The 26,140-nt window shown below is 54.1% G+C and overlaps 4 protein-coding genes across 5 annotated transcripts in view; all 4 read right to left on the bottom strand.

Moving 5' to 3' along the window:
- Positions 1-2,527: 2,527 nt before the first annotated feature.
- Positions 2,528-10,604, bottom strand: LOC309411989 (schlafen family member 11-like; the record flags this gene model as incomplete). Its single annotated transcript, XM_082008768.1, has 4 exons — positions 2,528-3,353; positions 4,390-5,146; positions 7,662-7,790; positions 9,437-10,604. The coding sequence occupies 4 exons, from the start codon at positions 10,602-10,604 to the stop codon at positions 2,528-2,530; spliced, it is 2,880 nt and encodes a 959-aa protein (XP_081864894.1).
- Positions 10,605-12,130: 1,526 nt separating this feature from the next.
- On the bottom strand, positions 12,131-15,477 carry BCL7B (BAF chromatin remodeling complex subunit BCL7B; the record flags this gene model as incomplete). 2 transcript variants are annotated; one of them, XM_082008412.1, is made up of 6 exons in its annotated part: positions 12,131-12,223; positions 12,630-12,709; positions 12,911-13,081; positions 14,188-14,284; positions 14,911-14,986; positions 15,386-15,477. In XM_082008412.1, 6 exons carry the CDS (start codon positions 15,475-15,477, stop codon positions 12,131-12,133), a joined length of 609 nt encoding a protein of 202 aa, XP_081864538.1. The 2 variants fall into 2 exon arrangements, with proteins under 2 accessions (XP_081864538.1, XP_081864539.1); XM_082008413.1 differs by lacking the exon at positions 12,911-13,081.
- An 845-nt stretch (positions 15,478-16,322) lies between these two features.
- Positions 16,323-20,773, bottom strand: TBL2 (transducin beta like 2; the record flags this gene model as incomplete). The annotated part of the gene is made up of 7 exons (XM_082008789.1): positions 16,323-16,779; positions 17,165-17,317; positions 18,150-18,276; positions 19,421-19,572; positions 20,149-20,333; positions 20,432-20,562; positions 20,647-20,773. The coding sequence occupies 7 exons, from the start codon at positions 20,771-20,773 to the stop codon at positions 16,323-16,325; spliced, it is 1,332 nt and encodes a 443-aa protein (XP_081864915.1).
- A 605-nt stretch (positions 20,774-21,378) lies between these two features.
- The window catches only part of MLXIPL (MLX interacting protein like), a 22,355-nt gene continuing 17,593 nt past the window's right edge, over positions 21,379-26,140 (bottom strand). The window contains exons 9-16 of the mRNA XM_082008697.1: positions 26,021-26,094; positions 25,370-25,544; positions 24,586-24,698; positions 24,279-24,398; positions 23,837-23,964; positions 23,355-23,478; positions 22,047-22,176; positions 21,379-21,592 (exon numbers count right to left, since the gene is read on the bottom strand). Coding sequence (XP_081864823.1) covers positions 21,471-21,592; positions 22,047-22,176; positions 23,355-23,478; positions 23,837-23,964; positions 24,279-24,398; positions 24,586-24,698; positions 25,370-25,544; positions 26,021-26,094 — 986 coding nt within the window. The 3' untranslated portion in view covers positions 21,379-21,470. The remainder of the gene's footprint in view (positions 21,593-22,046; positions 22,177-23,354; positions 23,479-23,836; positions 23,965-24,278; positions 24,399-24,585; positions 24,699-25,369; positions 25,545-26,020; positions 26,095-26,140) is intronic.

Below are 26,140 nucleotides of genomic sequence, written 5' to 3'. Positions count from 1 at the left end.
ATCAGGCTGTCAACATACACATTGTACTGCAACAGCTTGTTGACTTCAATACTTCAATAGTCCCAGTTAGAATTTTCATCTTGGTGACCCACTGCAGTTTCTAAACATCTTCAGTGGGTACAAATGTGAGCAGCTACGAAAAGAGAGGAGCATAAGCGAGAAGCATTGTGTTGAATCTTGACAGGCTGGAGAAATGGGCTGCCAGGAACATTATGAGGTTCAACACGGAGAATTGCAAAGTCTTGCCCCTGGAGAGGAACAACCACAGGCACCAGTATATTCTGCAGGCTGACCATCTGGGGAGCAGCTGTGCAGAGAAGGCTGCTGAGGATCCTGGTGGACACCAAGTTGAACTTGAGCTAGTAATATGCCCTTGTAGCAAAAAAAGACTACTGATGTCCTGGACTGCATTGAGGACTGCTGCAAGCAAGTCAAGGGAGGTGATCTTCCCCTCTACTCAGCACTGATGAGGCCACACCTGGAGCACTGTGTCTAGTTCTGGGCTTCCCAGTACAAGAGAGACATGGACATACTGGAGAGAGTGCGACAGAGGGCCATGAAGATGATGAAGGGACTGGAGGCACCTCACATATGAGGAAAGGCTGAGAGCTGTCACTGCTCAGCCTGGAGAAGACAAGGATCAGGGAGATCTCATCAATGTGTATCAACACCTGAAGGGAGGTTGCCAAGGAGATGGAGACAGACTCTTTCCAGTGGACCCTAGTAACAGGACCAGAAGGCCATGGGCACTATCTGAAACATGGGAGGTTCATCTGAGCATGAGGAAACAGTTTTTTACTGTTAGGGTGACCAAGCACTGGCACAGGTCGCCCAGGGAGGCTATGGACTCTATACACGGAGATATTCAAAAGCCATCTGGCCATGGTCCTGGGCAGCCTAGATGTCCCTGCTTGAGCAGGGTGTTGGATGAGATGACCTCCAGAAGCCCCTTCCCACCTCAACCACTCTGTGATCCTGTGCTGCCTCCTCCTCCAGGAAGCACATTCCTGCTACCCCTCATGCCAGCACTAGCACTTGGGCAGCTGCATGACAAGATAGAGCTTACCTGGCCGAAGACTAATTTGCAAAAAAAAACCCCGAAACACCAAGTTCCTAAGTCTCTACACTGTGGCACACCTGAGCCTGCTTATGAGACGTTTGAGACTGTACTGCTGGGGACAGAACTGCCTCCATGGGCAGAAAATTGCATTTAAGTTGATTCAATGTGACCACAAAACCACAGCCCCATTCCCAGCAGAGGTGAAAAGTCACCACCACTCGCAAAACCAAACCGTGGCTCTATCTTTTTGGACGAGTGTCATGGTTTAACCCCAGCCGGCAGCTCGGCACCACACAGCCGCTCACTCACTCCCTGCTCAGGGGGATGGGGCAGAGAATCAGAAGGTTAAAGTGAGAAAACTCACGGGCTGAGAGAAAGACAGTTTAATAGGTAAAGCAAAAGCCATGCACGCAAACAAAGCAAAATTCATTCACTACTTCCCATCAGCAGGCGGGTGTTCAGCCATCTCCAGGAAAGCCCGGCTCCATCACACGTAACAGTTACTTGGGAAGACAAGCACTGTAACTCCGGACTTCCCCCCTTCCTCCTTCCTCCCCAGCTTTTATTGCTGAGCACAACATCCTATGATATAGAGCATCTTGTTGGTCAGTTGGGGTCACTGTCCTAGCCGTGTCCCCTCCCAACTTCTTGGGCACCCCCAGGCTCCTCGCTGGCTGGGCAGCATGAGAAGCAGCAAAGGCCTTGATGCTATGCAAGCACTGCACAGAGATAACTGAAACATCCCTGTTATCAACACTGTTTTCAGCACAAATCCAAAACATAGCCCTGTACCAGTTACTGTGAGGAAAATTAACTCTATCTTAGCCAAGACCAGCACAATGAGAAAAGAGATGATTTGGCTGACAATCCACAAAAATCTCCTCCCCACTGAAAAAAGCAGAGTTTTCACCATTTGCACTAGCACCAGCAGGGACATAAACAGGGATGGCCCCTGTTGCATTTCCAACCGGTGGTTCCACCCTGGTAGTGCTGAAACAAGTCAGAATATATCAGCTTAAAGAGCAGAGGAATTGAAAGTACAAGTCTCCAAACTGTTCTATGATTTATCCAAGTAGCTTGTAATTGTTGACTCCCTTCTGCACACACAGAATCACCCAGAATCATTATGGTTGGAAAAGAGCTTTAAGATCATCAAGTCCAACCATCAACCCAACACCACCAAGCCCACTAAACCGTATCCTGAAGTGACATGTCTACACGTTTTTTGAACACTTCCAGTGATGCAATTGCCATTTTCAGCAATTTGTTCTCTCCAGGTGGCAATATCCTTTAATTAGTCAATTTTGTGACCTCCTACAGGCCTACACATGATGAAATATGTATGTGAAACTGCATAATTTTTTTTCTTTTGCATAGACTACAGAACAGGCATTAAAAAAAATCTTAAGGCTACTCTATAATATCACTGAACAACAAATGAGTGAAGCATTCTACTGTTCATAGCCCTCAGAAGAGTAAACTGTCATCTAAAGACGTGTCTCTTAAGAACATCTTGTCTTCGTGATAGAGCAAATGGAGTTTGGTGTTGGCTCTGGATGCCACACAGAGCAAAAGATTGCGAGATATCTCCTCTTGTGCAGGGACAGGGTGGATGCCAAACACAATCCTTCTTTCTAGGCCTGAGAAGCGTCGGATGCTGTCAAGAACAATTATGTTTTCTAAAACATTCTCCGCTGGCCCCAAGACCAACCTCACCCTACACTTCCTTATTTGTCTTCTTAGCTCAGGTTCCAATATCTGACTGAACTCCTGGGCTGCATGCTGTGTACTGCACAGGATTGCAATATCTTTGACGGGATAGCCTTGCTGGATATAGCTGTTGCACTGCCTGGCCACATACTCTGCCATTTCAAATGTTCCCATATTTTTTTTTAATACGTAGTCACCTGACAATGAATGGGCACATTCAGCCTGTTTAAACAACTCTTCCAGCACCTCATAGGGCATATATGTGTTACGTTTTCGGAGGATTTCCTCCATTAGATTGAACATGACATTGTATATTTGCTTGGCATTACGGACCCCTTTGGTCAACCATTCCTGAGGATATAGTTCTGAAAACTTAAGACCACAACCGTATGGGTGAGTGGACTGGAAGAAATCCAGGAAGACCCAGAAAATGCCACTTTTTTTCTTGACTACCTTCTGGGCACGTTGGTGCCAGTTTTCTTCAGGACGAAAATTCTGAGCTTCATCAACCACAATGTGTTTCACTTCTGGGAAGTTCCCATTTAAGAAGGCAACACGTGTCACAGACTGGCAGATCTCATTTCTAAAAAAACACCAAAGCAAAACCCAAAAAACCATATGGTAAATAAAAAGAAGATGTGACCAGACAAATCCGTATTGACTGCCTCCATTTCTCAGTGGGTTCTCCCTTGGAGGGCCATTGCTGCTTACTGCCTAAAAATGCAAAACTTCCTATCTCAGCTTCAGCATGCTGTATCACTTTTCCTGGTGGAAGCATTTATTCCAGGTATTGCTGCCCAGCCTGCACAGCCCCCACCAACTGGCTTTGGCTCTACCCTAAGAGGACGCTCAAGCCCACCCTTCCTACATGGGGACCCCATGGCGAGTCTCCCCAGGGGTGTCCCTCTGCCCCGCTCTCCCCAGCCCAGGGAAGGCCGCGCGGTGCCTGAGCTCCCGCAGCAAGAACAGGTTCCCTTTTCCGCCCAGGGTAAGGGGGGACCGGCAGCACGTCTGCCAGGCCGTCTGCCTGCTGGGACCAGGACCCACTGCCCGGGCACTGCTGTTCCCTGATGCCAGGGGCCTTGTCCACCGTGGTGGCCTGCTGGCCTCTCCGTGCTGGCACGAGGGGAAACGCAGGCAGAACAGGACTGGGGAACTGCTCTGCCTGAAATCCTCTACCAAAAGGGCATCAGTTTCCGTTCTCCTTGTCTAGGCAGCCCAGGTCCAGGGGCCAGTTCCCAGCACGGCTGCACAAGAGCTGGCGTCAGGCCCAGTGCAGGCAGTGTTGAGGCAGCATCAGAAGACGACAGGTGGGTAGTTTTGGTGCCAGCACCAGCCGTAGTAGACTGTTAAATTAAGGCCATCATCTTTTGAAGGTCTAGCACAACCCAGCAATCACCGACCGTGGGATTCTCACTGCAGTTAGGGAACACTGGATCTGGGCCAGAGCTCAGCTCAATAACACTTACATTATTAACACCTTTCTTGAGATGATTATTGTGTGTTTGTGCCAGCCAAAGTTATATATTTGGCAAACAGATGTAAAATCAGCTGGGCTTGTGCTGTATGTACAGAGGGCGGAATGAAAGAAAAAAGAGGAAATACACGTTACTGCTTACCCCACATACTTCTTCAAGGGTTGATTTTCACAAATGTAGAGTATCTCATTTTCAGAACAGTGAAAAATGTTTCTTATTCTCTCAATAATCTTCAAAGCCACAATTGTTTTCCCTGTTCCAGGAAGACCAAGGACAAACTGCTCCTTGGCTTTGTGCAGGTTCTTGGAGAGCAGCTCATATTGTTTGAGAGTGAGGAGGTTGAAAATCTCACAGCCAAGATGGTCACTTAAGTAGGACTTAAAGCGCAGCACGACAATCACAAGTGCACGCAGGAAGGCAGGGACGTCCCTGGAGGTGAGGATGTAATTCTCTGGGTACAAGCTGGCATAATCATATGCGTTTTCTTGGTTTTCTTGCTGTGGAACATCATTCTCTGCAACTTCCATCTGGTTCTTTGTGCCATCCAGGTATAGTATTTGGGGAATCACACACACTTTTGAAGCATATCCCCCTTCATTGACTAGTTTCTGCTTTAATGCATAAGCAGTTTCTCTCCAGTTGTCAGACTCAGCAGAAGAGGCACCCTTGACAACAGTATACAATACTGGATATGCATTTTCAGCTACTAAGAGAACATCACACACAACATCCTGTCTTTTCCACAATCCAATGTCGACAGCCCAACTCCTTGAAAATATCAGTACCCCCTTGTAAAGTGGATGGATTTGTTTTTTCATTAAATCCTCTAATCCAGGATACTCTGAGAACAGGTCAGTGCAGATGGTTTCTGGCTTCCACTTGATTTCATTAGAACCCACTAGAAAAAAAAAATAAGAAATTAGAAAAACAAAATACTGCAAATAACTTACTCAACACATCAGTTACTGGAGGAATATATTATACCATGAGGTCATCAAAGTAAACAATTTAGCGTGAGTAAAAAATTCAGCGTTCCCATGATACTTGCTGATAAATCTGTAAGGATTTTTTATACGAATAAAAGAAGTATAAACTCCATGCTTCAGGCATGCCTGACTTCTAAGTGGAATAAGTAGTCTCTTTCGAGGGATCTGCCTCTTTTCTCTCTGCCTTCTCATTATTTAGGTATTCCTCTAACACATATGTTGCTGCCACAGAGAGACACCGGTGGTTGAATCAGATGGAGCAGCCTGCTTGCAAGCATCTCCTACACTCCCAACTGGTAAAAAACAATGCATATAGCAAGGGAAAAAGCACCTAGGAGCATCATCAGTCTCTTGATGTATAGATACACGTTCCTGCTAAACATGGGGGAATACATGAAGATGCCTGTCATCCCAACACTTAACTTGGTGCCCCTCCAAAATAACAAGTAACAGTAATTCTAAAAAATATTAACCAAATCCTCTCTTAAATTTCCAGATTAAAATTACAGCTATGCACGTTCATAACACACAGACAAATCTCAGATGCAAGCATACACTGACTGTGTCACAGCCTTCCATTTAAAAAAACACATTCTCATCAAGAAACAGCAATTGCATATCCTGTACCAAAACACTATTAACCTATCAGTAAATTCACCACCTCAGAGTAATCCTGAAAACATATGTGAAGACAACAAAATTACAAAAATAATTCGAAAAATTAGCAATTAATACATACATCCATAGTTCAGAATTTGGAAAAAAATAATCCATGGACTATGTTTAATGAGAAAGTATCTGTTTGCTACTGATTGGAGCAGTTCTATTACTGCACAAGGATCTGGAATTCTGTGCCTCTCCCATGTGTCTCAGAGCTTGACCTAAAGCCACAGCCCTGCTCTGCAGGAGCATTATAGGATTTACATTGCCCTTGGCTACTTCTATTCCTTTGTCTTTCAGGGCTTGGTATGCGGGAGTATCTGTTGCTCAGCAACCAAAGCTGCTTTTATAGCTGAAGTGTTTCTGAATTAACCAGTGCCTTCACCTGAAAAACACAACCAAGGCAAGGTTCTCCACCGCTGCATGGTAGAGGGCTGAGCTTTGCTTTCCCTTGTGGGTCCCAGGCTGAAGTTCCCCTGTGGCAGTGAGCAGCGTGGCGGAATTAACTTACTGGGTGAGATAAGTGTCTAAGCCGATCAGACATCTGACACCCAAATACTTGGTGCTTAGCCCTGCAGATCAGCATTGCTAGTACCAGGCCAGGGGGAGCGTACTGAGTTTGCAAGGCCTCAGGTCAGAGACTTGTCTGGCTGCTTTGTTTGAGTTTTTGTTGACCTGTTTGGAGCTTTGTTTTCACTTGGTTTACCTGTAACAGCATTTTTTCTAATAACCAGGTGGCTGTGGATAACAACCATCTATTTATACAGACAGCAGCAACAAGCAGGTCTTCTGCACCAGATGAGATCTTTCTGCCTATAACATGATGATGCAGAGTGCAGAATACAGGTCTGGTAGGACAGCAGAGGTCTTGAGATGCGGGATACAGGATGCACAGCCGAATTCAGGTGTGGGGCAGTGAGAGACAGAGCACAGGAGAGCCTAAGGCCAGAAACAGCTCTCAGATGGTCAGCTAAAGAAATGCAGCCCCAGAGCTGGACAAAACTGGCTTTAAGGGTAACAGAGAACAAGTATCTGACTTCTGTGAAACATGCTGTGTTTACTAAACTGCAGTGGAGCTGTGAACTTGTAGACCAGTGAAGAAAGAACAAGGTATAAAAGCGCGTTCGCAAACATACAGCAAGTGATCCCAAGCATATCCTGGAGCAGGAAAAACAAACCAGGAACATCAACTACCTACTCCCCAGGAAAGAACCAGCAATGCTGATGACTCGCCCTAACAACCCCCATCAGGCTGGAGCCATCAACACCAGGATCCTCAGTGACAGTGGAAGGCTAGGTGTAACACCAGGAACACGGGTGGACACTAGGAAACGTGCAGGTAAACTCTTCCTCCCCCCGCTGGTGGTATTCATTCATTGTCTTTCTTTCTTTCTCTGTAATAATTAGATCTTGATTAATAATAATTCTTTGATTGGACTACTTAGATTTCAGTTATGCTAGGAATAAAGTAGTTTCTCTCTTTTTTGTCCATAATTTTTGAGCATAACAGGGGGCAGACAGTGCTCAAACCCCGGGGACACTAGGTATATTCTCAGCAATCATGTGCATTAGGGATTATACTTAGTGGCAAAAATGGGAGAAGAGATCGAAACACCTGAGAAATCAGGGAAATCAACATTTCTGGTGCAGTTGCATCTTTTAAATACTCTAACAGTTGTGTGCCTGAAATCTTATATCACGTTATCTTCCTAGAAGTTCTGTCAAATACAATCTTAAATTAAAAAAAAAAAATCCAGAATGGTTTACCTGGGTAGAGGCATTCTTGGAGTTCAGACACACACTGGAGACCAGCTTTTGAATAAACCGGCTTGATAAGAGGAGGACCATTTGACAAACTGAGCACATTCTCAAATTTATCAGCCACATTTGAAAGATCTTGGGGGAAGAAAAACGTGTGTTATATCCATTGAAATCCTTCCATATGAGCTTTTAAAACCCAGCACTACAGAATAACTAAAATGACTCATTTAAAACCTCCCTTTGCAATCCTACTCCAGAAAATGCTGCTTACATAATTAAGAATGACAGTATTGCATCGAACCAACAGGATCTTGATTTGCTGTAACAGAGAGAGGGCTCACAGCATGGATGGCTTTACAGTTCAAAGGCAAGATCTAGACCCTACATGGGATGAGTTTGTTGAGACCCCACTGCACAGGTAAGAGACACCTGACACGCCAGTTCAGCACACCAGCATCCTACAGGAACCTACGTGTACCATGAGTCCCTTCAGTAGATGCACATCTCCAAAAGACCTTGCTGTTTTGTTCCCCTCCTGTCAACATCACCCTCTCTGTCTTTGGTGTGACTGCGTTCTTTGAAGGGACCAGACATCCCAGCTGCAAGCACAGACCAGGGCCACAGGAGAGGTTTCACACCAGGCCAGAGTCACGTAGCACGGCCAAGGCTCTGCTGGGACAGGAGGTCCCCTTTGGCTAGTATTTTCCTTGCTTGTGCAGTCACTGCCATGGGCACACACTTGAGGGAAATTTCTGTTAGGGGGAACATGTAGGAAAGGAGGATTATTTTCATCTTCAAAGATTTCAAAGACTGAAAAATTCTTATTCAAATCCATGGATGGAATAAACTCCTTAGGACCCGCTGTACAGGTCTTGTTGTGGGATGATGGAACAAAATGCAGGACATAGGTTTTGAAGGGGAAGGATTTCACAATGAATCGGGACAACATGCCTTAAAATAGCAAAGCCTTGCACCCCTGCTGCTTCAAAACAGCTTTTAACAACCGTGGGGCCACACTGGGTGTGCAAAGTGACGTTTCAGTGAACATCTGAAATGCGTGTGAGCCTTGGAAAGGGGGAGTAGTTTGCAACCTGCTGCATACTGCACGTCGCTTGCTGAGCTGCAGACTTGAAAGGACTTTTCTCAACCTCAAGCTATCTCTGAAGAGATGACTGACCACGTTTTGGTAGCTACCCTAATGTTGCTGATTTCATTACAGATTTTATTATTATGTGAGAAGGGGAAGGAGAAGAAAAGTTGCAGGTCAGTTTGACACCACCATTACAGTTAAAATTATTATTTTACTCTAGTGCTGGCACACAACTTATGCCAAGATGCTGGATCTAAACAGATCACACCAGGGCGTGGATATTAATCCTTGCTAGTGCATCAAGCACTGGGGATTTCACTCCATAGGGATCAGCAACATTAAGGACTTCTTTGTTTTTCAAAATAAACCCCTTTTAGGCACCTAAAGGGGCCAGATTTCCACCAGGACATCACTCCCCCCATAAGCATCTTAACAGACAAAGCCAGCTTCAAAAGTTTTCTGCAATTCTCATTAAGAGTAATGGAAGCTCCTGGGCAACTCTGAACGTTTTCACTTCATTTAGGGGCATATGGGATCCCCAAGAAGGCTATTCCAGTTGAGAGTGCTTCAAAAAGTCCTACTGAACCAGTTCAGAGAGTAATGCTTCACAGAACAGTTTGCTGTTGGAGGCCAGTTACCATACAAACCAAGGCAGAAATGAAGTTGGCACTAATATAAATGCAGATTTTACCTGGGTCTGCAGCTGTCATGAGCTCTGTCCATTTTCTGATGCTCAGTCTTTCAATCGTGTCACCCATCACAATCCAGGATTCAGGGTTATCGTGGAAAACAGCACAGCAGAATGCTTCAACTCGCACAGCGCATACGTAGCCCTGCAAGCATTCAGCTTTGTCGTAAACGCTCAGGATATGAGTCTTAAACTGCACGCCATCCTGAGAGCCACAGAAGTGATGGACGGGCATTGCGCCCACAGTATCAGCTACTGTTTTTTCTAAAGCTTCTTTCTCCACTTTAATATGGCTTCCAATGACTTCACTGCTGTCATTCACTCCAAAAAATAAATAACCACCCTCAGTGTTTGCAAAGGCAGAGACATAATTTGGAAGGGTTTTTCTAATGTATTCCAAGATATTCTCTGTAGAGAAGTTCTTAAATTCAATATGTGTTGTCTCTGTGAAATCCAGGACCTCTCCAACCATCAGTTTGTCTCTCTCTAAGAATCTGGCAGCAGCATCTTGGATGTTGCGTTCCTCAGTGTTCAGAGAAGTCTCCTTTGCTCCCCCATCAAAATTCAGCAGAGCTTTCTTAGCACTTGGCCCATTCTCATCATGGCGACTGGCACACCTTACCTTCCTCCTCAGAAATTCAGCAGCGTTGCTTGAAGTCATAGGGACAACTGAAGTGAAACACCTACGGGATAAACCAGTGCTCAAGCTACAGATACGTGGCTTTGCAGAGGGACTTTTCTGCTCTGGACCTCCACAGCTCCATGTTTTAACAAAAAGCAGCAAGTGACTCCGCTGCTGCATCCACGTGAAGTAGTCGCTGGTCTCGGTGCAGTTGATGCACGCCCTCAGGCTCTGCTCTATGTCCAGACCAATGCCGTGCTCCTGAAAGCAGTAATTCCTGTCCTCACTCTCCATCCTCACTACTCCTCCTCCTGAATTCAGCAATGCACACACTGCTATAGAAAGGTCCTTTCGTTGCCTTTTCTGATTGCAGGAGGTCTTCTTTCTGGATCTCTCTCCTAAAACTATTTTCTCAATATCTACCACCGCATCGGCATAGTTCGTTTTCAAATTAATGAGCAGCCGCCTCTCTTGTCTGGCCATCCTGATCCTGAAATGATAAATTATTAAAAACATGGTTACGCACGGCAGCGTGACAAAGAACACCATGGGCCTTCAGCTTCAGCTTACACACTGGATTTAATAAACTGGAAAGTTATTTGCAACGCACAAGCAAAGCAAAGACTATCGCAAAGCTGCCCACAGGCGTCACGTTCGTTAAGCTCATTTATTGGTCTCTTTTGCGTATGGGGCTCCAAGCGTGTTCTCGACGCTACGCTCAGGACACCCCCAGCCCGCAGCCGACCGCCCCCGGCAGAGGCTCCGGCCTGCGCAGCCCCCGGGCCCGCGGACAGCGGACACCGCCAAGGGGGGGGGCGGCGGGTCCGGGGACCGCCCCGGGCGCCTCCGCCTGCAACCGGCCGCGGAAGCGGCACCGCCGGGCGCAGCCGCCGGCTCGGCGGGGGCCGGGGCCGCGCTCCGCCTGCGCCGCCCGGCAGCGCTGAGCGCCGGCCGAGGGGCACCGGGCGGGCCGGGGGGGAAAGGGAACAGCGGGAGCAGGGCGCGGCCCTACCTTCCTGGGGGTGGACGCGGGCACCGGCCCGGGCCCGGCGGAGCTGGGGGCGGCGAAGGCCGAGTCCCGGCGCTGCGAGGCCCGTCTTGGCGCTCCCGCCCGCTACGAACTTCCCGCCGGCGCCGCGGCCCCGCCCCGCCCCCTCCGCAAACACCAGGCGCTGTATTTCAAATAGTTTAATTTTAAAAATATTCTATTCAGTGCTAAAATAACTTTCCACTTCCACGCGCGGCCGCGCCTTCGGCTTCGCCAGGCTCGGTCACAGACTCGGCGGGGCATGCAGTGGCGGCGGGGGGAGGCCGGGAGGGGCGGCAGGGCGGGCGGCGGGGGGGGGGCGGGCAGAGCCCGGGAGCGGGAGGCGGCCCCCGCCGCATTCTTCCCCGTCCGGGGGACGGGGCGTACCGAGACCGGGGTCTCGCGAGCGCGGCGGGCTGCAGCCCCCGCCGGGACGGGGCTTGCCCCGCGCGGTGGCGGCTGGGCAGCGGCGGGCCGGTGCCTGCCCGCCGCGCAGGGAGCCCTGCCCCGCCCAGCGCCGCGTCCCACGCGGGTCCGTGTCGCGGCACCGCCCGGCTCGCCCCGCCGCCCCTCTGTCCGCGCCCTCGGGGGAGCGGAAGGACCACGTCGTGCAGGCGGGACGCGGCTTCCCCCCGGCCCCGCTCCTACGGGTGCGGGCGGGGAGCCAGAAGCAGGCAAACGGCGTCCGCCGGTGCCCCGGGGACCACGGAGAGCAGGGAGCCCCGCGGACAACTCCCCCTGCGCATGCAGACCACCCGCCGGAGACCCCCGGCGATAGGGCAGGTCAGCAGGGGGAGAGGGAGCCAATAAATAGAGGCAAACTTGCAGGTACTGGTGGCAGCCCACCCGCCCCGGGGAGTGCGGGCTGCCTGCGGCGGGGCTGGCGGGGCCCCCAGGGCAGGGCAGGGCAGGGCAGGCTGGATCGCGAGTGGCGGGAGGGCCCGTCCCTGGGGAACGGGCGGGCTGGAGGGAAGCACCCCATCCCCCAGGGGAGGGCAGGCAGCTCTGCAAGGGGCTGGCGAAGGCGCTCTCCCCAGGAGCGGGCAGGCTAGCTCTCCGAGGCCGTGTGGCACACAGAGTTCTGATCGGCACAAAATCTCTTCAGAGGCGGCGCACCGGAGTCCTCCTCCTCTTCAGTTACCTGCAAGAGCCAGAGGCAGAAGTCACAGGCAGTGACAGGAGCTCAGCGCGCCCACCAAGCCATGGAGGCCTAGACAAAGCTGCATCATGCTGTGGGGACACCCTGGGCTTTCATCTGTGAAGAAGTCCCAGGGCACCAGGAGTGAGAATCCACTTCAGCCCCGGAATCAGCTAGAATTGTTGTTTTACTCCACCTCCACATCCTTTCTTCACACTTCAACACCTGAACTGAACCAGGGGATGGCTTGGGAAGCTAGGAGGTTTGGGGAGCTCCTGGAGGGCACTTTGGGACTGCAGAGCAAGTCCATCAGCCAAGATGTTTCTGCTACGATGGGCATAAACAAGGGTGAAAGGCACAAACTGGGTCCACATGCATGTAGATGTGGTTTCAATCCCCCTTCCCTTACCTGAGTCTCAAGGGGAACTGGCTCTTCCTTTGTGAGAGTGGGAGGCTCATCTGCAACTTCCGAGGAAGGCAGGGAGGGCTCTGGGTTAACAGAACAGAAGGGTTAACGGAACAGCTGACCCAGAAGCACAGCAGTACCCAGCTCAGTGCTGAGCCAGGAGAGGAGACCTCCAGCAGAAGACACAAGTCTCCGTTGCCCTGCCCACTTCCAGCAGTGCCTCAGTCACCCACTGGACAAGCAATGGCTCCAGCCGTCCACCTCCTTCCCAGCCCAGCACCCACCTTCCAGTGTCTCCTGCCCCAGTGTGGGTGGCTGCGAGTCGTCCGTGCGGAAGTCGGACGTGTGGGCAGGACTCATGGACTCGCTCTGCTGGGGACTGGGGCTGGAGTTGGGGCTGCTGTCCACCTTGAGCTGGTAGACGTCCGACAGGGAGCTCTGGTTGCTGTTCTCATCTGCAGAAACAGCACCTAGTGAAGAAGAGCACCTTGACCCAGGGGCACAGGCAGCCGAGGGCGGCACTGAGCGCCAGGATCTTAGGGAGAAGGAAGAACACAGTCAGAGGCAGTGAGAGTACAGGGATTCACTGTCACCCATCAACACTAAAGGGCTGCTGGGCACAGTACTCCCTGCTGGGACACAGCTGGCATCAAATACACAACTGGCCCACAGGAACAGGAGTGCTTCTGCCTGGGGAATGAGTCTCAGCAGACAAAGAGTGACTCTAGGCTATTTAGAAAGAATGAGAGGAAGGCACAGGGGCGATACAAAGCACTGTGCTGCCAAATCTCATGTCTGCAGCTTGCGAGGGCCCCAGGCATTCAAGGGCAGGAGACCTCTTGCTGTGTACCAGGGTTTTGTACCTCTTCTGCTTGTGAGGCAGCAACCCGACACCAGAAGCAACGCTCAGCACCTGCCTCCGGACAGGCAGACAATCCTGGTGCACATCTTTTCCAGGTAAAGCGCTCCCAAACTGCAGACCTGCAACCCTGACCTTCTCACCACATCTACTGGAAGTGCCAACACTTTCCCCAATTTTCTTTGGCTGCACCGGGAGTTGAGTGGAGAGGCTGGGGACAGGCATATGCTCTGCTCCAGCAGTGAGTCCATGCGCTGATTGAGCCTTGCTCAGCTCCACCACAGAGCCCAGCCTGCTCACAGCTGGCTGCAGTGCTCTGGGATCAAGAGCAAGGTCAAGGAGATCCTCTGCCCTTTCATCCTAAGGTCCATGCAAGTCACCGCTGGAAGCGGTGGGCTCAGCTGCAGGCAGCTACCAGCCTCTCCCCAGCAGGGATTGCAAAGTGGGAATGGGAACCCTCACTCTTCCAGTTCCCCATGAAGCTTCCTACAGGAAGATCCCAGAAACAGCCAGTTAAGATTCTTTCTGACAGCAAAAATAAACGATTTCAGCAGGGACAGTCCAGAAGTGGATCAGCACAACCCTGCACTGAAGGCATACGCTGCTCTTCCCAATACACAAAATATAGATAAGCCAGCAACATCCCAGCTTCTGTAAGGCCTTAGTCTTTCTTCAGCTTGAAGAGGGCTGAGCCAAACTCACCTTGAAACTCCAAGAGGAGAGACGAGTTGGCAGAGGTGTCAGCAGGGAAGCCATTGGGTTCTCGGGCAGTGCTGCTACTTGATTTGGATTTTTCTTTCTTCAGGAGAGAAAGAAAAGCAGAAACACAAGGTTAGAGGAACCCACTGCTGGCAAGAGGATGCTGAGGTGCACACACTGCTCCAGAGAAGCTACTCCCCTTTCTCTCTCCCAGCAGCCCAGCGGAATGTGCTTGTGCAGGCCTTTGCCCTCTCCTTTTTGGGCACTTTTCTAACCAAGAGGCAAAGCTTCAGCTATGAAGGGTTCAGAACCAGGCGTAAAAGGAGGAGTTGCACCCATCTAAAAGTACCACCAAATAAAAACAAGTCCTCTGGGGATTAAGGCAGAAAGGATCACAGGCAGTGAGAGGGGATGGTCCACGACCTCATGAGGTCAAGTGCAAGGGAGAAAAACAGTACAGCTCTGCAAGCACGGCTGCAGGGCAATGGCAGGCGGATGTCTGTGGGAGACAGTGAGAGTCCAGCCTTCGGTAGGCCTCGGCCCCGCTGAAGCGGCCAGGGAAAGCAGCAGCGCCACGCCCAGGCTGCGCCGGGGAGCTCCCGGACCTCCCTCCTGCGGAGCAATGGGGGCGAGCTGCTCAGCCGGGGCTGGGGGCGGCAGCTCCCGGCTCGGCTGAGCCCCCCCCCACGGAGCAGGCCGGTCCCGAGGGGAAGGCGCGGTACCCACCTCCTTGCTGTCCGCCACCGGCACCCACTTGAATATCCGCAGGGAGGTGTCGCCCACCGTCACCCACTTCTTCTCCCTGCGCGGACGCACCGTCAGTGGGGTCGGGCCGCCCCCGGCACGTGGCCGGGCGAAGCCGGGCCCCGGGTACTCTGGCAACAAGCCCCGCCCGTCCGCCAGACTCCTATTGGCCATGGGGAACGCCAATCCAGAGCACTGCCGCTCCCGCCCCCTCATCCCGCACACCTCCTTGTGATTGGTCCTGTCGCCCGCCGATCACCAGCGCTTCCGGTCGCCCCCACACCCCCGAGCACACAGGGCGAACTAATTGGCTGCTGCCTCGCTATCCCCGCCCGCTAACCCATGCAGCACGCTGATTGGATACTCGTCACCGGAGCACCTCCACCGGCACCCGTGTGGTGCGGTGATTGGCTGCACGCCGGGCAGGCCCCACCCCCCCCGCAGCCCCGCCTCTCACCATCTGCGGACGCGCTCGATGGCCGCCATCACTTTTTTGATGTCATCCTTGGCGCGGCTGCGGGTCTCGGCGCGCACCGAGCGGCCCGACATGGCGCCCGCAGCCCCGGCAGCCCCGGCTCCGCAGCACCCGCCGCCTCTCTCCGCGCATGCGCGCGCCCCGCCCCACCCACGCCCTACGCGTGTGCGTCACCGCGCTCACCACGCCCGGAGGAAGGGAGAGGGGAGGGGTAGGAGAAGGGAGCACGATGGCGTGTACTGCGCATGCGCGGTTCATCCCGCCCGACTGCGGACAAGGAGGTGACGCAGAGATAAGGCGACGTCGCTGCCGCCATCTTACATTAGGGCAAGTCCCGTCCAGCTGTGCCACGACCTAGGGGTTTGTAGTGCCGGTACAGCGCCTGGGGAGGCCCCGTACCGGAACTAGAGGCCCCGGGGTCGTGCCCGTACCGATGGTGCATGGGCTCAGCTCTCCAGTCCGGGTGGCAGGAGCCCTGCCTGTGCACAGGCAGCAGCATTAATGCTCTGCCCCTTCCCATGCAACGGAAACCCCAGCATTCAGCATCAAACATTGAGCTTGGCAGCTCCTCTGCAAAAATATCCCCATAAAAATCCCTCTTCTAAGCCCAGAGAGGCTTACTGGCCCTGTCTGAGCAATCACTCCCATGGGATATTGATGAGGCAGCAGATGGGGACAAGCCCTTGGAAGGACACAACCATGTCTCCCCAGGGACCCCTCGATTGCCTCCCCACCTTCCCCAGGCAGACACACCACCCAGTTCTCCATCGCTACAGTCAGAAAGCACTTGAGAAAAGACCCGGGAATGGAGTCTGCGTGCTCTTTTATTACAAGTTGTTCAGCGTTATTAAAAAATCCCTAACACCAGAATATGTCTGCCTGAGACCAGAGAGCCAGGATGTGCCACTGTAGGGAAGGATTAGTGCTTCTTGCCATAGATTGCAGCCAGCGCTTTGCGGGCACTGGAGATCTGCTGTTCCAGCCTCTCTCGGGTGGCTTTGTTCCCAGTTTTTTTCAGCATGGTCTCCATCTCCTCGACCACCGCGCGGTGACCAGCGGTGTTGTGGAAGATGCGGATGGCCCGGTCCCCACACGACACCAGGTAGCGGCTGTTGGTGTCAAAAGCCAAGTCTGTTATACATTGCCCATGCACACCAAGGAAGCGCTCCTCCTCCTCTCCTCTTCTCGTGTTGTACACAACAATGTCTGTGCCACTAGAGATGGCAACGACGTGAGCATTGGGGGACAAGGCAATGCGGCAAGGCTCTGTCACCTCACACTTCCCTGTCAGAAGCAGGTACGGATCCTGTTGCTTCTTATATTCCACATCTGTGTCCCAGAACTTCCATGTCCCATCCTTTGAAACAGTTGCCATCCTGCAGCCAGGAGACAGAGCACAGGTGAGAGCAAGGAAATCGAGCAGCATCTCTTCCCCTGCCAGGCCTGCGAACCAGGAATCCTTTGTGGCCAGCTCTTTTGGGAAGCATGAGTCTGTACCTGCATATCGTCCTTGTCCTCTTTCCAGAGCACAGATAACAGTCCCCCCCAGGAGGAAAGCCACAGGGAACAGGCAGGTGGCACAAGCCAGTCAGGGTTTTGCTGCCCTGGGCTCCCAGGAGATCGCACAGGGCAGCGATTCCCACCACTGTGCTGGGGTGCAGCCCCCCTGCACAGGCTGCTGGCACACACTGGAAGGGGTGAGCTTGCATGTCCTGAGGGCGAGCCACAGCATATTTCAGGCAGTGGAAAACACATACTTACCTCCTCGAGTCATTAGAGAAGGAGAAGGAATGCATGCCAGCGGTGTGGCCTTTCAACTCAAAAGCCCTGGCCACCTCCCGGAAGTCTCCGTTCTTACCAAAACACACCTCCCACACTTTTACATCAGGGGTAAAGCCACAGGATGCCACAAACCTGGGTGAAAGACACAGGGTATCTGTTACAGACCACCTAATTCATCCGGGCTGTGGGGCCAGCCCTACAGAGCTCTCCTCTGGCCTCCTGAGCAAGGCAGGGCCCAGGGGCAGCCCTCCTGCACAGAGGGGTGCTGAAGACAGGGCTCTGCAAAGGCAAACCTACCCAAACACCTACGTTCATATCTTTGCTTTGGTCAGCTGAAAAAGTTTTCACTGAAAGCAAGCTGGTAAAGGGAACACTAAGGAAGACCACCAGGGACCAGAGCAGCAACTCCGTAACTTGGCCATGAGAAACTCCCAGGGCAAAATAAAATAGCTATGTGCTTTTGGTCCCCAAACTCACTGAGCTTGGAGCATGGCAAGTCTTCCTGCAGCAACACATTAGAGTGGAGAACACAATTTTCCTGATAAACAATCTCTCAGTAATGAAGATTTTGATTTTAAAATTCATTTAAAAAACAAGTTAGAAATGCTGTTTTCTTTGCACATGCCATTTGCATTGTCCCACCTCCGCTATCTGAGGCCAATGCTGTTCTCCTCATCTCTTTAGCAGATGGTTAACAGAAACAGCAGTGCTGAGGCACAAGAGCAACTCACTTGTTGAGTGTCTGAGACTACGCAGGCAAGAGTCAGCACTACTGGAGGGGCTGCTCTCAGGGGCTGGAAGAGCTTTTTTAAATGTGGAACCCTCAGAAAATTGCATTAAAATAAAAGCTAATTGCTGATGATCTGAACTGACGACATCCTCTGGGAAGGAGCATGGTTCCTGTTCACTCCTGCAGACTCCCACTCTGCAGCAGGAGCAGCCTGGAATACCTCACACCACTCACCTTCCACAGGGCGACACAGTGGCATAGGCATTGTTGATCTGGTTAGTGTTAATGCTGGCCAGGACTTCACCCTTCGGGCTCCATATCAGGATCGTCGTGTCACTGGAAGCTGTCATGATAAACTTTCCTGGGGGAAAAAGGCAAAGATCAGGAGAGCTCCCAAGTCTAGCTCTGCCACAGACTTATGAAAGGCCTGGGAGGGTCTCTGAGCAGGGCAACCTCTCTCTGACCCGGACAGGCAAGAAAATCAAAAGCAGCAACAAAATTCAAAGAGTGTCAATCTCCCAGCACAGAGCAAAGAGCAATTACAGAAGACTTGGCTCATGGTTATACATTAGTGCACCCTTGGCTTCAGCAGCCGTCGTCAATGGGCACTTGGAGACCACATGTGCTTCTCGCCCCAGCACCCCTCAAATCCCACCTGCAGAGCTCAGCACTAGGCTGGTACCACAGGCATAACGCAACAGACTTGATCTTCCCCAGATGGTTAAAACACAACTTGAGGTATCTATAGTTTTCAAGTCACGGATTGCAGGCACATAGCTGACTACAAGTCACACTACTATTATCCATGATCACTGGTTGTGTGCACATTTTAGACTCCTGCTTGTTTCCACTGGCAATGCTTTCCCTTTTCCATCTCAGCCTGGACAGGGAGTTGCCTGTTTACCTTTCAGCTACTTGTTGCAGGTTTAAGTTTTCACTTTCACAGCTGCACAAAGGTCTCAGTTAACATTTTCTCTGCTCTCCTATTAACAGTAGTGAACTCACATCCACCCACTTCCAACTGTCACATTATTGGAAGTATTAATCCGTCAAACCCTCACCTCTAACACATACCCCCACATCCCTCTGTTCTAGAAGATCCCAGAAGATCCAGTCCAAGACAGACCATATGAACTCAACTAGAGAGATTTTTGACTGGTTAAAGACAGACGGGTAGGCCAGAGAACAGCAATCCTCTCAATATTGAGACCAGACCTCCTTGTAACAGCATCCCTGAAAATGCTAATTAAGAGTCTGTGCATATCGGGGAACTAATTCTGTGCTTACAAGAATAGCGTCCGCCTGAAAATTACATCTTTCAGTTCACTCAGTAGTAAACAAAGGCTAAAAAGTAACATCGAAGAGATTACAGAGAATCAAGTACTGGTGCAGAAACGGGCCTTGAGAATGCCAACATTTCCAACACTTTCAGCCCAGCAGCTCTTGCTCTACAAGGATATCAAAGCTGATTTCAGCCTCAAGAAGTGAGCAGCTCATTTTCATACCTGTCTCTGCAATTCCTATGTTAATGACAGGAGCCTTGTGCTTCTTTGGGAAGTCCCCAGAAGTTGGAGTGAAGGTGAAGCTGCCATCATCCTTCTTAGTCATTTTATAGACACGAATAGTCTCGCCATTCGCCAGCCAAACAATGAATGCCCTAAGTGGAAAGACAGACACCATTGAGAAACACGCTACCACAGCTCAGCCTAGCTAAAACAGGTAAGCTACCTGGTCATTCAGTAGTGCCCTGGGAAAGGGATACACTGGCAGATAAAAAGCTGCGTGCTTTACAAAGGCACCAAGTTCTCTCCCTGTGTTAGCTCAATGGCAACACTGAATGGAAAAGATCAGAATTTATGACTCCACATTTGGAAACAAGATCCCTTCCTCTCTCTAAAAGACTCCAGTTCACAGAGTGCCAAGGCATGCTTTCCAACCAACCGCCCCAGCCAGCAAGAGCTCTCTCCCCAGCCCCCCAGAGAGTCTCAGCAGCTCAACCCAGCTGCAGGGCCTGCTGGCAAAGACCTTAACAAGCACCTTCCACAGGAGTGGCAGGCTGGGCACTGGGATATTTGCCCTGAGCACCACATCAAAGTGCCCGCTGCTTTCACGAATCAGTGGTACAATCAAGATCCTGCAAGGGAGGTAGCCCCTGCGCAGCCCAGTCCACGGGCCACCCTGGTGCCCCAAGCGGTCCCCGGGCTGGGTGAGGTGTGGGGAGGCCTGGCGCTACCGAGAGTCAGGGCTGAGGCGGACGAGCTCGGCGTGGTCCAGCCCCACGTTAGCGCGCAGGCAGCGGTGCTCACGCGCCGTGAAGTCCCGCGTGCTCCACAGCCGGACCGTGCGGTCATCGGCACACGACGCCAGGTACTTGCCGCTGCTGCTGAAGTCCAGGCAGGAGACAGAGCCGCTGTGGCCCTGTGGAGAGAGTGCGGTCACAGGGGGACAGAGGCCGCATTGGCGGGACAAGAGGCGCCAGGGCCGGCGGGGCACCGGCACCGGGGCACACATGGTACCTTCAAGGCGGCGACCAGCAGCCGGTGGGTGAAGTTGTGCTGCTGCGGCTTGTCCCTCCGGGCCCGCGCCGGCGGCTTTGCCCTCCTGTGCTCCTCCGGCCTGCCGGCAGCATCGCCGTTCGCCCTGGGGCCTGCGCGGAGCGGAGGATCGGGTCAGCTCAGCGCCACCCGGCCCGGCCAGCCCCAGCCCCTCCGCCGTACCGGCCTGTACTCACCGTCCGGCGGGGCGGCGGGCGGACTCCGCGGGGCGCCGCAGCGCAGCGCAGCCGCCAGCAGCAGCAGGACGAGGAGAACGGCGAGGGCGCCCGGCAGCACCGACCCGCCGAGCGCCGCCACTTCCATCTTCCCACCGCGGCCAGCTCAGCGGGGCGGCACCAACCGCCCCTTCCCCCTCGCTCGCCCAGCGCGCATGCGCCGAGGCGCGGCGGCGTGCGGCGCGAGGAGCCTCCACGCGCGTGTGCGCGCCAAGGCGGCACGCGCGGCTCCACGCTGCTCCCCCTGCGAGCGCCGCGCAGGGCGGCCCCTGGCGGCGGGGGGGTGGTACTGCCCCTCTCCGGGCCTGCCCTCACCCCGCCCGCCCCTGCCCGCACCCTGCCCATGCCTGCCCAGCCCTGCCCAGCCCTGTCCCAGAGCGGACCCGGGGCCGGAAGAACCACGCTGGGGCCTGCGGGCAGAGCGAGTCCTTTATCAGGCAGCACGGCTGGGCCCCACCAGGCGCTCCCGGTGCCCAGGCCTCCTGGCCGAGGGCACGCAGGGCCCCACGCTGTGCCAGCTGCCCCGGGGTCAGTCAGGCCCTGGGGTGCAGGACTATGGAGCCGGCCGCAGCCCCCGCCACTGCACATCTGGGACTCCCCGAGCTGCTGCTGGTGGGAGCGGGAGACTACGGCCTCGGCTTGCTGCTGGCTGGCACTGCCATGTGCTCCAGCAGCCTGGGCGGGCTGGGCCCGCGGCCCTTCCAGGGCACTCCTCGCTGGCCTTGCTGGGCACTCGTCTGGCAGCACCGAGGGTCTTGGCAAGGCTGGGAAAGCTCCAGGGGCAGCTAGGAGGAGCTGCCGCCACGGCCCATCCCTGCCACTGCCCGCGTCGCCTGCTCGGGGATGCAGGCCGGGTCACTCAGGATGGAGGTGGAAATGCTCAGCTGCCGGAGGGAGCTCAGGACGGCTGTGGGGAGACATGAGACATGTCAGCTGCCCCATCCGGGGAGATGGCTCTTCCTGACCCTGCTCCAGCCCTGCCCTGGAACGGCACAATAGCTTTCTGCCAGAGCCCTTGGCAGAAAGGCTGAAGGGAAACCCACCCTGTGGGGCTTTGGGAGGGCTGAGCTCTGCCGAGCCAGGACACGGGCTCTTGGGTTAGGGCAGCAGCAGCCAGCTTAGCTGGAACATGAGTGTGAAAAGAGCACGGAAAAGCACCGAGCACACAGCCCCAGGATGTCCTGCAGGTGCTTCCCTCCCATGTGGCAGAAACATGGTACAGCGCCAGCTCCACTGCCCCGCAGGACCCCCCTGTCTTTTTCCCTCTACTTTTCCATCCGAAGCTGCAGAGCTGGTCAGTCCATGCCAGCAGGCCAGCCCAGCTTCTTTGGGGTGCCATGGACAGGAGCAGGGCCACCTACTTGGCCGAAGCGCTGGGAGGGAGCAGTGCTGGTCCAGCCAGGTGAGAGACGTCTGGGTGAGGCTTTCCATGCTGGCTGTGGAGACCATGCCGTTGAAAGACTCAAAGAGGGGCCGGATGATGATACTGAACTGATGGGAGCAGAGGAGTTAAGGACCAGCCTTGCCAAGGCCATGGTCTCCCACCCTCCAGGTGTGGGCAGCACTCTCCTACAGGCAGCAGGACAAACCTCCCTTCCTGGCCATGGAGCCAACCTGCTAGGTTGGCTGCCTCCCTCAGTCCAGCACCATGCTGGGCACCAGCCCGTACTGCTGGGGTGGCGGGGACATGAGTGTCACCAGGACAGGCAGTGGCAGGGCTGCATAGCCCCCACCATGACTGGGGCTGCCAGAAATGGTTGTTTAGACACAAGACAACTCTTCCAGAGCAGAACAAGGAGCCAGCTAGTGCTGGAGCAGGGCACAACACCAGTGCAACCAGTGTGTTCCCCTGGTGCTCCCAGCCTGCAGGGACCACCCCTGGGAAGTGGTGACTTTGTGCATGTAGTAATCCACAGCAGATGCCTCCACCATGAGCATGTCCCGGAGCCCATGTTGGCTTTAGCATACCAAGTGTCCTGTGGAAGGAGATCCACGGAGCTCTCAAACACTGTCAGGAGCCACTTCTGCCTTGCCCAGGCTGCCTGCACTGAAGCAGACTGTGGGCGGCAAGGCCTGCCCATCCCTCTGTCCCTTGGGATTTTGTAGACATCAGTCTCTACAGGCTTGGTGGTCCCAGTGTGTCTAGTCCCTCCCCGCTCACAGAGAAGCAGGCCTAGCCCTTTGACCACCCAGTCCCTGGCCCTTGGTCCTCCTTCATCCTCTCCACCATGTGGAGCCCAGACTTGTGTCCCAGGCATGGGCACACCTGAGTTTCCAGGATGTGCCACAGCCACCATCATGTCCCCAGCTTTGTGTCTGGACCTTTCCTAATCTCTAGTTGATGGCTGCTGCCTCTCAGAGCCAGTTCCCATGGCACCAGGAGCTCTTCCCTGCATGAGCTCAGCTCCACCATTGAGAAAGTGCCCTTCCTTCTCCCCAAGGACCAACTTACTACTCTGTTTGCTCCCTTGTAACAGAAACTTCCTTCTACCCGCAGCATCTCAGCGTGTTCCCACCATGTGCCCTTGGCTGGGAAACATCTCCCTGTGGTCCCCAGAGCCTCCTGAGCTGGAGGGACATCACAGTCCCAGGAGCAGCAGGTGAACCAGAGGTCCTAGTGCTTGGTGGAGGGGTCAGAGCAAGCAGCAGGTACTGGCCCCAAAGGATACAATCCAGAACTTCCAGTTCTGCAGCGTGGAGGAGCGGACATACTCGTCAAACATACTGCGCATCTGGTCGAAGCGTTGGCGTGTGATGGGCACCCCTGTGGCTGGCAGCTGCTCCTGGCACAGGCTGTGGGGCACAAGCAGCACCATGGGTCCATGTTCAGGAGGCTTGGAGCCACAAAGGCAGCCCTGTGAGCAGAGTCTCTGGCAGGACCTCAGCTCTCAGCAGGGTTGGGCAGGCAGTGTCCCCCTCCCAGGGCAGCTGTGGGGCATGGGCCCATGCTCTGGTCCCACACAGCACTCCCTCTTGAGCTTCCCGCCCGGAAACAGGATTTGAGGGGAGACAGAATCAAATGCAGGTCCTGGGAGATGCTCAGAAGACCTGCTGTGTCCTGCTGCCTCCCTGGTGCTGCCACTTGCCCTGCCTGGCTACCCCAATGCAGGTAGTGTCTCCCTCCAACCTCTCCCAGCCATGCCCCCCTTACTTGATGGAGCCATTGAGCTCCTCAATCTGTTCCCGCAGCCGCTGCGCCTCGTCCTGCAGGGCCGCCCGCTCTTGCTGCAGCTTGCAGATGTACTCAGCTGTCTTCTGCAAGGTGGTGGCCTTGCTGACCTGTGGGGCCACAGGGTGAGAAGGCGAAGGGAGTCCCCAGGGTGGGCAAGGTGTGGGGCACCTGGCACCTTGTGCAGCAGGGCTGGCAGTGCAAGGGGCCATGTTCCCTGCTGCCAAGCCTTGGCAACTTCTGCCATGGGCTCCAGAGCCCAGACCACCCTGGCACGGCTGCACTGTGTGGGTCTCCGTGTACCTGGTGTGGGCTTGCAGCCTCCTGCCCTGTGCACAGGGGCAGACCAGGGACGCAGCATTCCTGGGTGATGCACCATGTCCCTGTGTGCCCAGGGCCAGTCCATGCAGCCTTGGGTGCTCACCTTGATGCTGGGCTGGGCACTCAGCGTGCTCACCAGGCTGTGCAGTGTGTCGAAGCCCAGCTTGATGTTGAAGCGTCTCTTCTGCTCAGCAGAGATGTGCGTGATGCGGCGGCTCTCCATCTGTGGGCAAGTGTTGTCAGGCACCTCCTGGCAGTGGGGACAGCCCTGGGCTACCTGCCCCATCAGAGGCGGGCTGTCCCAAAGCTCGCATCAAGGGTAGGGCAGGAGTTTTGAGGGGCAGCAGGAAAGGGGGATGCATATGGAGATGGTGCCCCTGTAGCGAAGGCAGCACTTGCTCCTGCCATACCTTGCTGGACTCAGGCCTGCCCCGACGGGACACAGCGTGGTGCAGGGAGATGCCAGCGCCCAGCCTCACAGCAGGTCCTGGGGTAGCCTGGCTGGGCTTGGGCCAGTCGCTGCCTGGAAAAGGAAAGGTGATGCTCTGGGGAGAGGGACAGCAGCAGCAGCAGCCCCTCGTGATGGGCTGACACCAGGGTCTGGCACTGGGACGGGGCAGAGAAGAGCAGCCTGCAGCAATACGCCAGCCCTGGGGCACTCACCACCACTCCACACCACCCACAGAGGGTCCAGCATCTGACCACATCTTCTTGCTTTGTCATATCCCAAATCCCTCTCATTTTACAACTGCTCAGAAATGGGAACATATGGGATGTGATGTTTTAAATTCCCAGTGTTTCTTGGGGTGGAAATCACCAGGAGAGAGTTCTGAGAGCAGCAAGGCTGCAGTCTGCAACACCAAACTGAAACTGGGAACGACACCAGGGCCTGGTTTCCGGTTGCTGCTCCGGTTTCTGTGGGCAAAAGCAGGGTGCTTCCCACTTGAAAACCAAGCTCTGTTTTTTCAAAACCACAGTCTGACATTCTGCTCCTTTTTTCTGCTTTTGCCCCTGTAGAAGGATGCAGGTGAAGGGGCTGTGCCTTCCCCCATGGAAAGAAATCATCCATGCTTAGCTGGGTAAATGTAAATGGCTGGGATTGAAGCTGAAATGAAACATTCCCACAATGTTTGGTCAAGCTCCGTGCAGGAAATGCAGTCTCCTGTGGAGCTCCTTCGGGTGCCTCAGACTCACCACAAGCCGATGTGGGGGACAGCCGCTCTGCCTTGGGGACCAGCAGTGGGCCTGGCTGGGTGCCTGCCAGCGGCACTGGCAGCGCTTGGGAAGGGCTGGAGCCAGGAGCCAGTCCTGGGCTCAGTTGAGCCATTCTGGAGAGGAAGGTGGCCGGGACGTCAGGGACAGCACTCTGCTGCTGGGGAGAAGGCAGAGGGAAGCTGGAGGTTGGGGGCCCAGCGCCCCATGCACGCCGCGGACCAGACCTTCCCCTTTGGTCAGTCGGTGCTTGGGCACTGACAGCCGAATGCCCATGAGGGGACTGGGGAGGTGGACGTGCAGCTCCATCCATATGGGGCACCCCACCATCTACAGGGTCAGCTTCAGCCCCAGTCCCAATGCCCCAGGGCAGCATTGCCAGGAAAGGGGCTCTGCAAATGGGGTGTTTCCCACCTCTACCCTGTTTCTTTTATGGGAGAAAACACTCAAGATACTCCTGCCACCCTGTCCATATGTCCTGTGCCTGTCCAGCCCCATATTGCAGAGGATGACCCCACAGAGACCCATCTCCCCCCCTGCCCCATCTCTACCCCTTGCCCCAGCAACCAGGTGAAGGTGATTCCTGACCTGGGAGGGGACAATTCCCAACCTGGGCGGTAGGTGAGTGCTTACCGGGGAGACAGGGGATGCGGGCATGAGTCCTGTGCCCATCAGGCGTGTGGTATCCAGGGCTGGCTCCTGCTTGGCTGCAAGAGGGCAGGAAGCAGAAGGGTGCTGCTGCGTGAGGGTGTT

This window comes from Phaethon aethereus (genome assembly GCF_964289735.1).
Source record: "Phaethon aethereus genome assembly, chromosome: 19".
Lineage (NCBI taxonomy): Eukaryota > Metazoa > Chordata > Aves > Phaethontiformes > Phaethontidae > Phaethon > Phaethon aethereus.
Note: the sequence above shows the minus strand (reverse complement) of the source record. Positions and strands in the feature narration are given on the sequence as shown.